Source organism: Onychostoma macrolepis, chromosome 21, assembly GCF_012432095.1.
Source record: "Onychostoma macrolepis isolate SWU-2019 chromosome 21, ASM1243209v1, whole genome shotgun sequence".
Taxonomy (NCBI): domain Eukaryota; kingdom Metazoa; phylum Chordata; class Actinopteri; order Cypriniformes; family Cyprinidae; genus Onychostoma; species Onychostoma macrolepis.
In genome coordinates this window covers 17,542,128-17,559,040 of record NC_081175.1, presented here as the reverse complement: position 1 = coordinate 17,559,040, position 16,913 = coordinate 17,542,128, and the positions used below count along the sequence as shown (strand labels likewise).

Below are 16,913 nucleotides of genomic sequence, written 5' to 3'. Positions count from 1 at the left end.
CCTCTCTTGTTGTGAGTGCCAGCCAATCAAATTAAGACATGCAAGTAAATGAATCAGCCTGAAGCCACGCCCAGAAGTCACCAGCGTGAGAGATCTTTTTTTTTTAAAAGAAACAAATTGTCACGAACTGGTCTAACAAGAAAGAAGGAAGTAGTTTTGACGGTGCCAAACAAAAACAGCAAGCAATATTTCGCCTGTGTGTTTCGGATGAGCGATGCCAGCAAAGCCCGAGTGAGGAGGACACCGGCGGATTGAACAGATGAAGTCTACGGCCACAGTAGTTTCCACGATTGTAGCTCTTGCTTGCTTTGGCGCATTGTATGTAGGGGGCAAAACAGTGATATCTGTTGATGATGTTCAGTCAATACGCGTCGACCTGGACCTGTCCCATGTTGCCCGACGGGTGGACGAAAGGTTTCTCTCCGTGGCCATAGATGCGAGTTTAATCGCCGAGGAGAAGTTCATGAACCTACTGAAGTAAGTAACTTCTCTTAAAGCAGACCTCAAATGAATAAAGTTGTGATGTAGCTTTAAAAGAAGTGATATGGTGTTTATGCAGTTCACCGAAGTTAAGAACCCTTGCCAAAGCCTTGATCCCAGCGTTTCTGCGATTTGGAGGAACCAAACAAGACTTTATGAAATTCAACCCACGCGGAAGATATTTTCAAGCGAGAGACAACAGCAGCAGCGCTGTTCTAGGTAACCTCTTTCATTTAGCATCAATACATGACTTAAAACTTAAGTAAACCACATCCTCTAGCTGAGAAAGCTGACTGTGGTGTGTGTTGTCATCTGACTTTAACAGCATGACTTTAATGAGCGAACAGTGAACTGATTCACACAAACATCCTGAACATAAAATACACCTACATTGCCTGTTGTGTCGAATTTATTTCGACACTTATAGCTTCATATTTCTGAGCAATTTTTGCAATTATATTTTACCACCTGTGTTCAAGGTGATTTTAACTGGAAGCTATATTACATCACATAACTATGTTCCACATTTGACAAAACTGGAACTGAAACAAATACTTTGAATATGGTTTCTCACTCTCTCTCTCTCAGACACATACAAACATACACCTTTATATACATATAGAGAGCGAGCGAGAGTGTTTTAATTAGTTTATTTTTTATATTATTATTATTTGATTTATTTAATCCACCACATCTACTGTTATTCCAACAGGAAAATTATGTGAGAGACTTGAATTGCCTCCATTTCTGGAAAACAGGTTAAAGAAAGAATGGGTCTTACAGTCAAAGACTTTACTTCAGGAGGAACAAGAGGGAAAATACAAAAAGACTAAATTCTCTGGTAAGTTTAATTTCACTTCTTTTAAAATAATTAATTGCCTAATGGGGAATTTATCATGAGTCAGTTCCACAAAATAGTGTTCTCTAGCAAAAATGTAAATTCCGCTGGCCCACATTGTTAAGTGTCAGAAAATGTAAAGTTGTATTTTTAATCAAAAGTCTTCTTTACAAAATGACTGTATGGCTGCTATTAACTATAGCAACTATATGGTAGCTATATGTGTATATATAAACTCTCTCACACTCACCCTGAGTCATCATTATTATTGAACCCAGTAATGTATTCAGATTTTTACTGATCATAAAACATAAAAGGCAAGTGTCTGTGGTTCTTGCAGAATACGCAGTCGATCTGCTATATGCTTTTGCGAACTGCTCTGGTTTGGACCTCATCTTCGGTTTGAATGCTTTGCTCAGAACCAGCGAAAATACATGGAACAGCACAAATGCAGAATTGCTGTTGAAGTACTGTGAGTCCAGGCAGTATGTGATGTCCTGGGAGCTGGGGAATGGTAGGATTTGGGATCTTTCGTTTGAATTTGCTTATGCATATGCACATGTTCCTGTTTTGAATTCCCTAATAATTTTTATATGATCATCTGTTATTAAGTTGATGCCTCAGCATTAAATCTCTTGTTTTAGAACCCAACAGCTATGAGAAAAAGGCGCAGATCAGAGTGGATGGGTACCAGCTCGGTCAGGATTTTGTCCATTTGCATCAAATCCTTCAGGAATCTGCGGTCTACCACTCGACAGGACTATATGGACCAGATATTAGTCAGCCAAGAGATCACCGCAAAGATTTGTTAACTGGGTAAGTGTTCAGAGAAAATAGTTCTTGTTTTTAATGGATTTTTCAGAGATGCATCTTGTCTGCACCATCAGTAATACTAATGCATTTGGGTATCGAAGAAGCATAACATGGTTGAACATTGACTTTTATAGGTTTTTGGAGACTGGAGCAAAGGCCATTACTGCATGCACCTGGCATCAGTAAGTTATGATTTACTTCCTTTCACTAAAATCAGAAATAACTTAGATTTGCTTTTTATGAGTCTTTGTATTGAACTTGCTCTCCTTTTTTCTTCTTAACAGCTATTATGTGAATGGCCGAGACACGTCTTTAGAGGATTTCCTTGACCCTGAAGTGCTTGATACTCTCGCAACAAAAATTAACGAGGTCCTCGAGGTACCAGAGTAATCATGCACAATATATTAAAACAGGAAGTCTTTTGTGGCATTCAAATTTCTCACATTCAGCAGTGACTAGATAATGACTGAAATTAAGTGATAAACGTTCTGCCTTCAGATTGTTGAATCTGTTTCTCCGGGGAAGAAGGTTTGGCTAGGAGAGACTAGCTCAGCATATGGTGGAGGCGCTGTTGGACTTTCTGACACATTTGTAGCTGGTTTCATGTAAGTAAAAAAAAACTGACAAAATTAAAGATTGTTAGTAAATGAAAACAGCCAATGTGCAATCAAATACAAATAGCAACTTAAATGGAAAAAAAAAAAGGCAGTTATTAATAAACAGGTTTTCATAATTATTCTAATTGTTCTAATTAAAAAATAAAATGGTTTTACATTTAAGTAGCCTAATTGTAATTTAATGTGAATTCAACAGTTTAAATATAAAAAAAAAAAAACATTAAAAAGTTTGGGGTTAGTCATTTTTTAATTTATTTAGAAAGAAGTCTCTTATGCTCACCTAGGCTGCATTCATTTAATAAAAAATATGGTAAAAACAGGAATATTGTGAAATATTATTACAATTTAAAACGACTGTTTTCTATTTTAATATATTTTAAAATGTAATTTATTCCTGTGATGGAAAAGCTGAATATTTAGCAGCTACTACTCCAGTCATCAGTATCACATGATCCTTCAGAAATCTTTCTAATATACTGATTTTCTGCTGTTGAAAACAGTTGTGCTGCTTTATATTTTTGTGGAAAATCTTGTCAGGATTCTTTGAATTTATTTGAACTATAAATCGGTTAGAAATGTCTTTACAGTCATCTTTGATCAGTGTTATGCATCCTTGCTGAATAAAAGTATTAATTTCTTATAAACTACAATGTGTTATAAATAAAATAAAAAAAATAAATAATAATAATATATATAAAAATATTCATTGTTTATTATAGATATTTATATCTATCTTGTTTATCGAAGGTGGCTGGACAAACTGGGGCTTGCTGCCAAGCTTGGTTTAGATGTCGTCATCAGACAGGTGTTAATTGGTTCTGGCACGTACCATTTAGTGGATGATAACCTAGATCCTCTTCCAGTAAGTGTTTTTTATGAGTTTGATCTTCGTTGCATAACTTCTGTAACGGTCCAAGAATGTGGCCCAGTCAATTATCCTATCCTACATTAAATTTTGCATTATGGCAGGATTACTGGCTATCATTGCTATACAAAAGACTTGTTGGTCCAGAGGTCTTAAAAGCACAAGTTCATATGAATTCAGGACCAAAGAAACCAATACGGGTTTACCTTCACTGCACTAACAGAAAAAGGTACTTGTATTCTCGTTCACAATGGTTTATTTTCTAAAAAAGTTAACTTAACTTTTGAAAGGTTAAGATTTTTTACATATGGTATCTTTTTCTATTTCAGCACACATTATAGACCAGGTGCTGTGACCTTATTCGCCTTAAACCTAAACAAAAATGAAATCACGCTTAGTCTGCCTGCGCATACAGCCAACAGCACCATTGAAGCATTTGTGCTACAGTCAGCTGAGACTGGCGAACAGAGTCTTTATTCCAGGTAATGTCTCACCATCTCACAATGTTTGGACTGTACAATGCAATCGTGTTACACTACACTTTGCTCTACATTTATTACCTCATATTATTAGAAAGACTACACAGAATATTCACCTTTTCTATAAATTTTAACCTGAAATGGAAGCCGACAAATTATGCATCAACTATTGTAGTAATAACCTTAAGACTGTTAAATCCAACTTTTTGTCCATTTTCTAGGTCAGTCAAATTGAACGGACAAGTGCTGAAGATGGTGGATGACCGAACACTTCCTCTGCTGAAGGGACATGAGCTGCCGCCTGGAGAACACATCCAGCTGCCTGGGTTCTCATTTGCATTCTATGTTCTGATGGAAGCACAAGCTCCGGTATGCAAATGAGCTCTCATAAAGACTGCTTTCACTGGAGAATCAGGGACACAAAATGTGTGATGACAAAACATTTTGCTGTGACACTATTTTATGTGAGGGAACTTCGAACTTGAATGAAATTAATCAGTGTCTTAATATATTATCACTCTTTTGTTATTTATGAAAATTCATATTTATTACAAATATCAAGCTGTAGCCAAAAAGAACTTGTTTAATACTTCATGAACAACATGCACTGGGTTTAATCCATTTTACATCTGTTGAAATAAACTGATTTTGATCAAAGTGCTCATTTGTCAGGACATTTTGTTTGACAAGTTGAAGTGATCCATTATTTTCCATGCAGACATGCGGCCCTCTGCGCTTATAGCAATCAAGCCTTTTGATTCTTAGTCATTTTCTGTCTATGATTCACATCTGTGTGTGTGTGTGTGTGTGTGTGTGTGTTTAGCTAAATTTAGAGATGTATCATAAAATGATCGAGACATTTAAGAATCCTCTCAAAGAGTAGGCATAAGAGGTCTCGTTGCACTTGTTACTCTCTATGTGTGATGATCGTAGCAGAGTGTCTATATTAGACAAAAAATAAAAAAAACATCTGGGATATCTAAAGTGAAAACACAGCTGGTATAAATACAGATAAATATTTCTCGACTGGCTGCTTGTGTAATCTGCGAAAAAAGTTTGATTTATTTTCATGTAGAGGATTGATACAGCATGACAAGTTTCATGTAATCATTTAACTTTAACATTTATACTGATTGAAAATGCATGGAAAGGGCATTATAACTTCATCTAAAATAAACCACCAGCATATGGATTGTTCTCAAATGAAAGGTGTTTTTGTAAAGTAATGACTGCAGTTTTATTTAACCAGCCATCTGTTAATAATTGCAAATTGTTGAACATTGTATATGCTCAATGCCTAATTTGAGTCTTGCACAAAACCCTGCAGTGGGTTGTTTTCCCCCACCGGGGGGCAATGTTTGCCACTGTTGAGAGGCTGAACTGGACAGGAATAATTTTGGAAGCCACATTACATAATGCATGTATGTTGAAAAACCACAGAGTTTATTAATTGTTGGTTAATTTCAGTATTGTGAGGTTTTAGTTTATGATAAATACTTCACCTTTTATTTGGCATATCCTGTTGCTTGAAGTTTGAAGAGGTTCATTACAAAATCCTATATATTCTGTAGATAAGGAAGCTTATTAAAAAAAATAAAAAAAATTGTATCTCATAATATTGACTTTCTATCTCTGTAAATTTTTTATGACTTTTTGAGTGATTATTTTGACTTTCACATAATTTTCAATATTCATATGAATATTATTTAATATAATTGTGTCTATTTATGCCATACTTATGACTCTTTGTCTCATATTTTATCTCTGAATTTTTACTTATGTCATACTTGTATTCTCGCGATGACTCTCTATGACTATGACTTTCTATCTCATAATTTTTTCTCAATTTCATAATTTTGATGTTTTATCTCATGCTTTTGACTTGTCATAATTAGGTTTGTTATAATTTTGACTTTTTTAAAATTTTATTTTTTACCCTTTTATCCCATAATTATGTTTTCTCTCCTAACTTTGACTTTTTATGTTATAATTATGACTTGATATCTAATAATGTCATAATTATTTATCAAAGATTTTACTTAATGTACATAATTGGCTGGTGAAAATTAATAATGTTCCTCTCTTTATTTCATAAGATTTTTCCTATTGCTTTTTCAATTCTTAAATAATATGCAATCAATCCTCACTTTCTAAGCACATTTTACTGAAAATCTCAGTTTGCATGGCTCTCTCGTGAACGCGCGCAGTAAGCCCTGCGGTGTCTGTGCTAAGTTGAGCATGGCAGATGCTGAAGGGGTCGTTGTTTGCAGTAGCCCTTGATAATACGCTGCTTGTGTGCGACGAGAAGAGCAGACTCTGGCAACCTCTGCCAGTCACACATCTTCTCCATCTCCCATGAGAAATCCCAAGGCCAATGAACACAAGCCCTCACTCCAGCAGTGTGCTGGGTCTCAGCTTCATTAAGAGGCGCCGTCTGGAAACATGAGGGGATTTAGGCTACCCCTTGGGCAACCCTGACTGAAGTATTTCTATACTAATGACTCAGTGAACCAGGGGGGTTTCGAACTTTTTGATGCCAAAGACACACATATATGACATATGATCATTTGTTTCTTTTTTAATAATCATGCTATCTCACTTTTTATTCTTTCGCAAAACCATTTTTTCACTAAAAAGACTATCAATATAATAAAATAGGAATTGATTAATCTAATATTCAGTCTTCAAAAAAGCATAATATATAAAAAGAGACATTAAGATTAAAAATCAAATCTGTAAATGTGGTAATAAATCATAAACATACTTAATATAGCCTAATACGTGACACATGAACTTTAAATACTTTTCTCTCTTTTTTTCTAAGCTTTCTTTTCTTTTTTCAACAAGGTTTTAGAGTTGGTGCTCTTCCACTTCAAGATTATGTTGTGTGTTGCTGGGTCATTGATTTTTCAGCACTCAATAAAAATCTTTATTTTGTTGAACGTGTTTTAGCCTCTCTCCAAACCTCGCTGCCATTCTTTGCCTACGGCTATACGTTTTGGAGTCCAGGGGTTTTCAATAGGTGGTCTAAAGTAGGACTGCCAGTTATTATTTGATCTCAAGCTATTTTTTAGTGTGTAAAAAAATACTGTAAATATACAGTATAAAAGTTTATATATAACGTTTATACATATTAAGTAATACGTTCACCTAAATGTTTCATTGAGGTAAAAATTACATTTAATGTACAAATTAATCTATATGTCTGTGATTGAAAAAAAAAAAATCGAATGCTTTTGCAATGTAAGCATCAGAAAGTAGGCTATGTAAATATACTGTAGCCTATGTATTAACTAATATGGCAACATTCACATGCCATTATAGGAAACGCTGATTTGTATGCAATATACAACATGAATCCTTTGCTTACTAAAAGTGAAACATCTTTACTGGTATAAAGCAAAAGCCCACAGTAAATGTTCATCCACACATAAAGGCGGAGAAAACTCACTAGCGCCTCCCACACACGGCTCAATAATCGCCAGCCGACCCGTCACTCCCATCTTAACTTGAGGAAACCCCAAGGTAAACTTTGGGAAAGCAGCTGAAAAGTGTCTAGCAACTGAATGTAGTCGTTTAATAAAGTAATTGCTGTAAAATGAACGACATGACACCTAAACCAACACGGGGAATGAAGTCTTCGCTTTGACGCGCAACGCAAAATACAAATGGACAGGACGCTCAGGTTCATTTTGGGAATAATAACAGGTACTATCCACCATTGTTGGTTTATTCAACGCCGTTCACTGTGTTTGTTCGTTTGCAACAGCTATAGCACATTTTACGACACTGCAGATTGTAGAAGTACCCGTTTGCCAACTTTTCCTTCTTTGAATAGTTCTTTATTCACTTGTATTTATGAATATGTTCGTGACCTCAGCAGCGGGTGCGTCTTTGCTTTAGTTGAGTGTTTGTCTTCTATTATAGTACTATGAAAGTTTCTATTTTTAGCACTGGAAGCCAGTTTGGCACATTAGAAGACATTCTATTGGTTAATCATGAAGGGAGGGATTTCAAAGTGTAACCACAATCAAAAGGCCTGCATAATCTAGTGCCGGAGTTGTGGAGACATGCATGGTGCCACCTGTGATTTGTTTGTTGTCTGCCCTCAGCTGTTGTCCTATTCAAATACTCCCAGGCTGAATGGAATACCACCAACACACCAGTGAATAGGACTGTGTCCTGCGATCACCATGACAACTGCACAGGTAACAACCATTGGCACCCCTAGTGAAATGAGCAAACCAAGCCTTCGATATTTTCCATATGATTCACCCTCACCTCGTGCAGAAAGCATATTTTGAAGCTGTGTTGAGGTTCGACTACCACCTACTTTGAAGATGTGAGATGTAACACTGTGTTTGCCCCTGTTGTGTTGTAAAAAATGGGCTTCCCCTGGGCATGACATGAAAGTCTTGATAGCCTGACCACCTGCTGAAGAGATAAATAGGATATTAAATTAAAAGATTTTTTTATGGCATGAAAAAGTTTCACTGGTGTTATTTGAGGACCGCAAAATTCTGCCAAATGCATTTGCTTAACATGAGGCATATTCTAATCTGTTCACTGAGGAAAATTGGGCTGTTATGATAATAACCCTGCTTCTTAGTCCCTTTTAAGCCTTGTAATTTTATTTAAGAAGTGATAACGCTCCCAAGCTCAAATTTAGCATCTCTGTATAGCAGGTAATCCTCTCTGACTGAACTCAGATCGTGTTACGTGTGGCCAGAGGTGGTAATTAGATCCTTTTCCATTCAGCTTTTAGTTCATTCTGAAGTCAAAGCTCAAATTTCAGTGTTTGTAGACCGGTCTCTTTTCTTCCTCGATCCTTTGAACTGAGTTTGGCCTTTACACTTGGCTTGTATAATGACACACATAATATTGTAAATGAGTAAACAGACAACTCCGGTTACGTTACTCTGTATTTTATAGATATTATGTTAATTATTTGAGTTGTTATTTGTTATTTTTAACATGTATTATATTGATGGATATTGGATATTTATCGTACATGTTAATTTTACCCTTATTTTTTACATTTAGATCACATTTGCCATTAGCTAGCATAAATATAAAACAGCTTAATGACTCTATTAAATGTAATCTTTAACAAATCTGAATATTGCTGTATAATTTTCATGTTGTGCACTATAGTATTGTGAAGCCTAAATACCCTTGTAGCATTTAAGTTGTTGGTATTCATTTTTAATTTATTAATTCAAAATAATATAGACATTTTTATATCAGCCTATAACATGAACATAATTATCAAACAGATTTTCTTGTGAATCCCTACTACAATATACTTTTTAATACACTCATTTTATTCAACAAGGATGCATAAAATTGGTTAAAAGAATTTTTCACAAAATATTAATTCAGTATTTTCAGTATTAATTAAAAATACATTCAATATTGATGATAATAAGAAATGTTTCTTGAGCAGCAAATCAGTATGTTAGAAAGATTTCTGAAGGATCATGTGACATTGAAGACTGGCGTAACAGCTGCTGAAAATTCAGCTTTGCCATCTCACATGAATAAACTACATGCATTTTAATATTAAAATAGAAAACAGTTATTTTCAATTGTAATAATATTTCGCAATAGTACTGTTTTTACTATTTTTGATTAAATAAATGCCATCTTGATGAGCATAGGAGACTTTCAGAAACATTCAAATATCTTACAGACCCTAAACTTGTGAATGGTACTGTTTGTGTTTAATGTTGATATGTAACCCTGCTTTAAATCTGTGCAGATTCAAATGATGACCACATATGGAGTGGACACTTCTCTAAATGTCCAAAAGAATACAAGCATTACTGTATCCATGGTGTTTGCCGTTTTGTAAAGGCGCAAAACACTCCTTCATGCAGGTGAGACTTTGACCTGTCCATCACGCAACCAATCAGAGATCAAGTAAATGTTGAATAATTAGTTTGTTTTTTGTACAGATGTGAAACGGGATATATTGGCACTCGGTGCGAATATCGTGATCTCGATCTTCGTGTAGAAGAACGAAAGAAAATAGTCATCGCATGTGTGGTGGCAGGATTGGTCTTTCTGATTCTGCTCATCGTATTCATATGCGTCTGTACACAGTGAGTAATGTGATACATTATTTCATACTTTCATAAGAGTCAGTCTTCAGTGTTTTTTAACCTTGAATGTCTTTCTTTGCCCGTCTTCCTATCTTGTTTCACAGCAAACGATATAAACCATGTAGAAAAAAGAAGAGAAAAAAGGAAACAAGCGATGAAGAAGAGAAGCTCAGTTCACTAAACACATGTGAAGCTTTAGCTGCTCCAGTCGACACAAATGCTGTTTGAAGTGAGTATGTTTATTTCTTCTCTTGCCTCATTCAGTTTATATTAGCCATGTGGTGCATTAAGACCACTTACTGTTCAGATCATGTAAACCAACAGCTCTCAAATAGTTCAGGACTTACATTGGATATCAAGTGGAAAACCAATGCACTACCATATTGATTAACATACACAAAATATCCTTGAAAATGTCTATTTCTATGATTTCATGCAATCTGCAACTAATAATTATATGGTCAGTACAAACCATGTTTATGTTTGTAAGAAGTGAATCCATATTTAACTAAGTATGAGTCATATTTTCTGTTAACTTGCCTTGTTTTGTGCATGGTTTTTGAGGATGTTTACGTATATCGGCATCTGATGAAATTGGTTATTAAAGGGATAGAACATCCAAAAATAAAAATACTGTAAACAAAATACATGTTGTTCCAGATCTTTCTTCTGTGGAACACAAAAGATGACATTTTTTTGTCTATATAATGGAAAACAGTTTGGTTACCAACCTTCTTCAAAATATTTTCTTTCATGTTCCACACAAGATATAAGTCATATAGGTTTAAAACTACAATGAGAGTCATGAGAGAATCTGCACAAAAAAATATCATAAAATTTGATTGTTCACAAAGTGTTTATATCAGAACAAAAGTGTTTTTTCATGCTGACCTGTCATCACGTTTTTATTAAACAAAATATCACCCTTATTATTTATTAAATTGAATATTTGCTCCAGTCCAATTAGAAAGTGATCCGCACTCAAGCTCTATAAAACTGAATGGCAGTCTTTCCACACCATACAAGGACATTGACCTGTCAGCATTTTAGAAGTACACAGACAGCAGGCTCTATAAGGGAAAGTATATGGAAACAATAAACAAAATGTCTTTTGACGCTGTTCAGACTTTGGTTGCCAGGTAGTCAGATCAAATTTTAGCTCAGATAGATGGGTCTAATGATCTTTTTCTTTCAGTGAAGTGAACCTGCCAGGATTGGTAATGGCGTGATTGTGGTGTGGAAATGAGGACTTGTCCTGCCGAGTGGTGAAAGCGGTGCTTTACAGGAATCCTGAATGGACTTTAAATGAACTTTGATGATATGGTGTGTCAGGCAACCTTTGCCATTCTCTGTGCTACTGTTTACCTCATTCTTCATGCCACAACTCATTTTCACACTTTTCAGAAGAAAAGTTGGAGGTGAACTAAATGTAAATACTGTAATGAGAAATCTGTATCATAATTCTAATAACTGAAGAGGTGGCGTGCAATATGCTGAAGGGGCACAAAGCCGATTTGTGTTGGTTTAATTATAGGCCTATTTATATTGCATATGATGCACACATTGAAAAAAAAGTTACCATTAATTAGATTTGATAGATGCTAAGATATTAAGTTAGTAAATAATAAATGGTTATATTTCAACAGTTTCTGGAAGTAGTTCTCCCGACATTAACGGACCAAAATATTCTCTAAACTTTGATTTATTTATTAACATGTTTGGTGTTAAAAGAGTATATTTTAAATGATTAAATTACCATTAATGTGTCTTTATTGTGAGTTTGAGAGAGAAGTATTAGCCATAATTAATAAAAATGTTTTGAAATGATGTGTTCGGTCAAAAATATTTGTAAGTGAACAACATTTTTTTTTTTTTTTTAGATTAAAAAGAGAAAACCTTTGATATATTTTTGTGAGGTACAGTTTGGAAATATTTGATAATGACAAACTTTACTGATAGAGTTAGAAGTGTGTTGCACATACTGTTCAGGTTTATTTCCCCCCTTTTAATTGCAAGCTCTAAAATATTTGAGATTTTCTTCAAATGTAAAGCTGTATTTACTTCATACCATAAAATGTCTTTTTGAACTTGCTCCTGTCAGTATTTTTATTACTGTAATGTTACACGAGAAAGTTAAATTTTCAGTCGGTTGTAGGAAATGCAGTTTTGTGGTACTGTAAATGCTTGCATTGTATTCTGTAAACAAGGTTAATGTGGTACATAAACCGATCATTTCTTCACACCAAGGTGGAAAATGTCCATGGAGTGTGCAAAAGTGCTTAGCTAGAATAAACTGTCCACCAATCCTGTTTCCAAGAAATGTTCCATCTGCTTTATTGTTTGTTTTTTGCCCTAGTTACAGCTGCCCTCAAAAATCCAGTCTGTGGGATTATTTAACCTTTATCATTATAGATAAAGCTTTGAAGAGCCGTCTTGTCTTAAGAACTTTTATTACTCATAAATGTTTGAATCCTCAGTGTGGGCTGATGCCAATAGAAACTGGCTGGTGTGACCAGCACGTCCTCGTGTTTCAAGAACAGCCATAAATAGATCGCCTTTGCCTGATGTCAGGGGTTGGAGAACGACAGGAATCCAGCACCTCAGTTGGTGGGTTCTTGTGAGGCAGATGTTTTTCCATGATCTTTATCAAAGCTGTCAAATGTTTCATCAGAACATCACTTAAACAAACAACTGTATAAGCTTATCTTCAAAACCTATAGATATTTTAAAACAATTTTTGTTGCAAGATGTAAAGGCTGTGATAGATTATATGAAGATCTGAGGGCCTTTTGAGGTTCTGTTCCACCTAGCATAGCAAAGACTTGTGACGAATGTGTCCTTCAGCTGAATTTCCTCTGAACTGAAGCAGCAGGAAACGAAACATAAGACATGTCTCAAGAGAAAATGAAATGGGTAACCGATACAACACGCTTTCAGCAGGAGATAAGGGTGTCACTCTGATCTCACCATTTTTTTTTCTCCAGGTCCTCTGAAGCCATGTGATATCTTCATCAGTGAGACAATAAGCTGAACTCGAGAATTGGTCAGATTTGTTTGTGAATCGCTTCGTTTTTGTCAACTGATTCATTGACAAACAGACTCAAAAACCTTATGAATAACTTTGAGGGCTACACTGAAAAAAAAAATAAAAATAGGCTACTACATTTTTTTTTAAGGTAAGTGGTTGCAAACAATTTATTTTAGCTACATTTAAAAAAATTAAAAAAAATTAAAAACTGTTGAAAGTAACTTCCCTTCAATTTTTTTTAGTAAAAATAATAAGCGTAAATCAAAAATTTAATAACGCATTTTAAAAAATAATAAGCATAAATCAAAACTTTATACTTTATACTTTAGACGGAAAAATGATCCCATACCGAAGGTCTTACGGGAGCTATTCCTTTAAGCAATTGTGGTGTAGTTCATTTATAGGTTTTTTTTTTTTTTAACTGCTTGCTGGTAGAAAAATGCTGTGGGAATTTTTTTTTTGTTTTTTTTTTGTCACAGGAACCAGGGTGATGCTAATTTCCAAGTTTGAAAACTTCAAAAAATATGTCATCCTTCAGCGTTCTATTGAAAAAGATGCAGGATGTGTTCCAACGAAGAAATAAAGTCATACACGTCTGGAACAGCATAAAGGAGAAAGACAGGTAACAACAGAATTTTCATTTAAATGTAAAAACGTATTTTTAAAGAGGACACACTGCCATCTACAGGACGACACGAGAAGTTCTCGTGCATCAATTACCAAATGAACAGCATTTTGGTCATTATAAAAAAGCTGATTACCATTTTTATCAATTTTTTCTCCTTTGTCCCCAGTCAATCCCACAATGCAACTTATGTTACCTTTAGGGTCAGAAATCCTCAATCAGATGTCTCTTATCTGTTGCACTTTCTCTTCGGGAGCTGGTACAATGCTATCATTTTGCAAATCTCAATAACACTTTCATAGTCACGGAACAGCTGGAAGTCCATCTGCTTTTTGTCAGAGAGCTGACCAACCCGGCACTGCTCTTGTAGCAAGTGGCTTTGAGTAATTGACCATGCTTTGTCCCAGCAGTGAAGTGATCTTGACATGGTCTTAAAGGTGAATAATGTTTAATTCCTTTTCATGCTTCTAGTGTGTAAAAGTATATACGGGAATGTCAGCATGACTCACCACACTTAAGGACAAAGAAGAGAGCCGCATGATTCCCTACAATAACCAAAGATCAATACGGAAATGGAGGGTTAAATGAAAAAGTCAGTGAATGTCAAGGTGATTTGGAATTGCTGTTATTTTTAGCCAATGATGTGAGACTATTTTACATGGAGTGTGGTTGAGCATGATTTAATATTACCAAAAAAATAAATAAAAAATGCTTCACAGCATCACATTGTGAAGTGTTGATGCTGTTTTGATTAAAAATACCAAATATAAAAAAGGGGCTTTGTATATTTGAAATACATCAAATTTTTAGCTTTTCTTGTTGGATAAATATTGTGAGCTTAAATAATTGCACAGTTATGATGTCTTCAGCACCATGCTGCTTTAATTACATAGTCATGGTAACAGCTAACATCTTCAGAAATACTGTTTATCTTCAGAGACAGACAAATGATCCTATGTTCTTTCACAAAAATTAATAACTTTAAAATATGCCATTTATTGCATATTTTTAGCCGGAAACAGAGAAAGGAATCTAAATCAATGGTTCTCAACCAGGGCCACAAGGTGACTTAATTATTGAATTATTTAAATATAAAAAATTTGAATGTAATTAGAACAGCTGAACATCAAAGTGTACTTATATATTACTTAAATTAAAACTTTTTTTGAAACTTCTGGTTACCGCATATTTAATCAAAATTAATTATTTTCATTTATTGACATTTTTAGCTTCTATTATAAACATTTGTAATAGAAAACCAACTTTAGGAATTGAAATTTTACCAGTGCTTTGAAAATATCTTTTCTGAATAAACAAATACTGAGGTACAGTATATGTGGGTTGTTGCATATGATAAAAAATAGCAGTCTATTATTTAAACAAAGGCGTGCATGATAAATCAAAAGCAATTGTTATATTACAAAAAAAAAACTATTTAGTTTTTGATTTTGTCAGAGTATAGATCTGTTTTCGTTTGATTCGTCAAAGAACAGTAATCACTAGCAGGGTAGTCATTTATTCTGAAAATTGCTAAGCACAGGGAACAAGGGCAATATGTTTTGTGATGTGAACCATCTGAGAGCATTTTTAAACATCCGTCATGCTATCACTTAATGACAAGGATGTCAGCAGCAGAGTTGACTTTGTGTCTGAGCAGTTGGGGACGTATTTAGTTTGCTTCTCATAAAAGCCTTTATAGCCATCATTTTCAAACAGGAACTGGCCGTTTAAGTCATGGTGACAGTTTGTAGAGCCGTATGCATTCACAATTCACATCAAGCTATACTTATTTCAGCCAAGGTAAGCTTCATTGTCTGTATGATGAGGTGCTTTTGAGATGACTTTAGTTTGCTGAAAGCACAGACTGACAATGAACAATTGACAACTGACAATTGCTCTCTTTTGTCTGCTTTCTGTTGTCTGAAATTCACTTAGACATTTTATAGCTTACATAAATGCACTCTGTTGTATATAGTAATACCAAAATCTGATTCACCTTTGTGCTGGTGAATGGTACAATGGAAGGTGTACAGAACATGTGGAGCAACAGGGGACGAGTGGAAAATCACAATTTCATATTAGGATATTGGACAATGCCTCAAAAACAAGACAATCTGCTGTGCCAAAACATTGCTCAAATAAAGCAGTATTTTTTTTTTTTTTTTTAGGAAACTGTATGTCTATGTAATTGTTGGTGTTGCCCATGTTAACACAGATGTCATATGGTGATATAGCCTACTGAGACAGGTGTTGCTCATTATTCTTTATTGGCTCAGAAGCCATGCTGCCACAGTGTGAGGAAGAGCAACTGATTTGACATCTGAGCGAGATTTCCCACATGGCACAGTTGGCCTGTATGAAGACGTACAAGTTTATTGCCACCCTTTAGTTTAAATGTCATGAGGCATCCATGTATGCCATCACATATTTTTAAACCATTGTTTTTTCTCTGTGTCCTCTGTGGCTTGATGTACAGATCTGTGGAGTGACTGATTGAGTTTAAATCAGTATTACCTTTGACAGTTTCAGTATTTCTCACAACCATCATTCAGCAGTTGAAAGAATTAGATTACTAACTTTTTACAAGAACATATTACCATCATTAATTGTTGGCGGACTGGATGGTGGACATTTTTGATCAGTTGAATCAAAGTTTCAATCGTAAAGAGAGTGGTTTACTTGTTTTGTTCCTGAATGACTCAATGGTTTTGAATGAATCGGTTGAACGAAGGATGCAAAGATTTACTCATAAAGACATTCCTTTGTTTTGTTCTTGAATAAATCAGCATTTTGAACCATCGGTTGAATGAAAGATTCAATGACTCATTAATAAAGACAGCTGTGCTCCTGCCCTGAAAACCATGATTAGCTGGTTTGGGTGTGTTTGTTTGGGGATGGAGCTGAAATCTACAGGAAGGTAGCTCCTCTGGACCTGATGTAAAGTGTCCCATTCGTCATTTTAGCTTTCAGCATCCTTTTTTTTTTTTTTTTAGCTTTCTCGATGCACACTTCTGTTGAACCCGCAGCAGACTTCTACCCGAGAGTCAAAGTGGAATTACATCAT

General features: G+C 35.0%; 2 protein-coding genes across 2 annotated transcripts; both read left to right on the top strand.

Moving 5' to 3' along the window:
- The first annotated feature begins 87 nt into the window (after positions 1–87).
- hpse (heparanase) lies at positions 88–4,749 on the top strand. The gene is made up of 12 exons (XM_058758316.1): positions 88–477; positions 560–699; positions 1,193–1,321; positions 1,659–1,832; positions 1,963–2,134; positions 2,266–2,313; positions 2,416–2,509; positions 2,630–2,736; positions 3,496–3,610; positions 3,718–3,842; positions 3,943–4,095; positions 4,314–4,749. Exons 1-12 carry the CDS (start codon positions 260–262, stop codon positions 4,471–4,473), a joined length of 1,635 nt encoding a protein of 544 aa, XP_058614299.1. The 5' UTR covers positions 88–259; the 3' UTR covers positions 4,474–4,749.
- Positions 4,750–7,553: 2,804 nt separating this feature from the next.
- btc (betacellulin, epidermal growth factor family member) lies at positions 7,554–12,625 on the top strand. The gene is made up of 6 exons (XM_058758290.1): positions 7,554–7,800; positions 8,205–8,300; positions 9,854–9,971; positions 10,050–10,196; positions 10,301–10,425; positions 11,392–12,625. Exons 1-5 carry the CDS (start codon positions 7,761–7,763, stop codon positions 10,422–10,424), a joined length of 525 nt encoding a protein of 174 aa, XP_058614273.1. The 5' UTR covers positions 7,554–7,760; the 3' UTR covers position 10,425; positions 11,392–12,625.
- Positions 12,626–16,913: the final 4,288 nt, after the last annotated feature.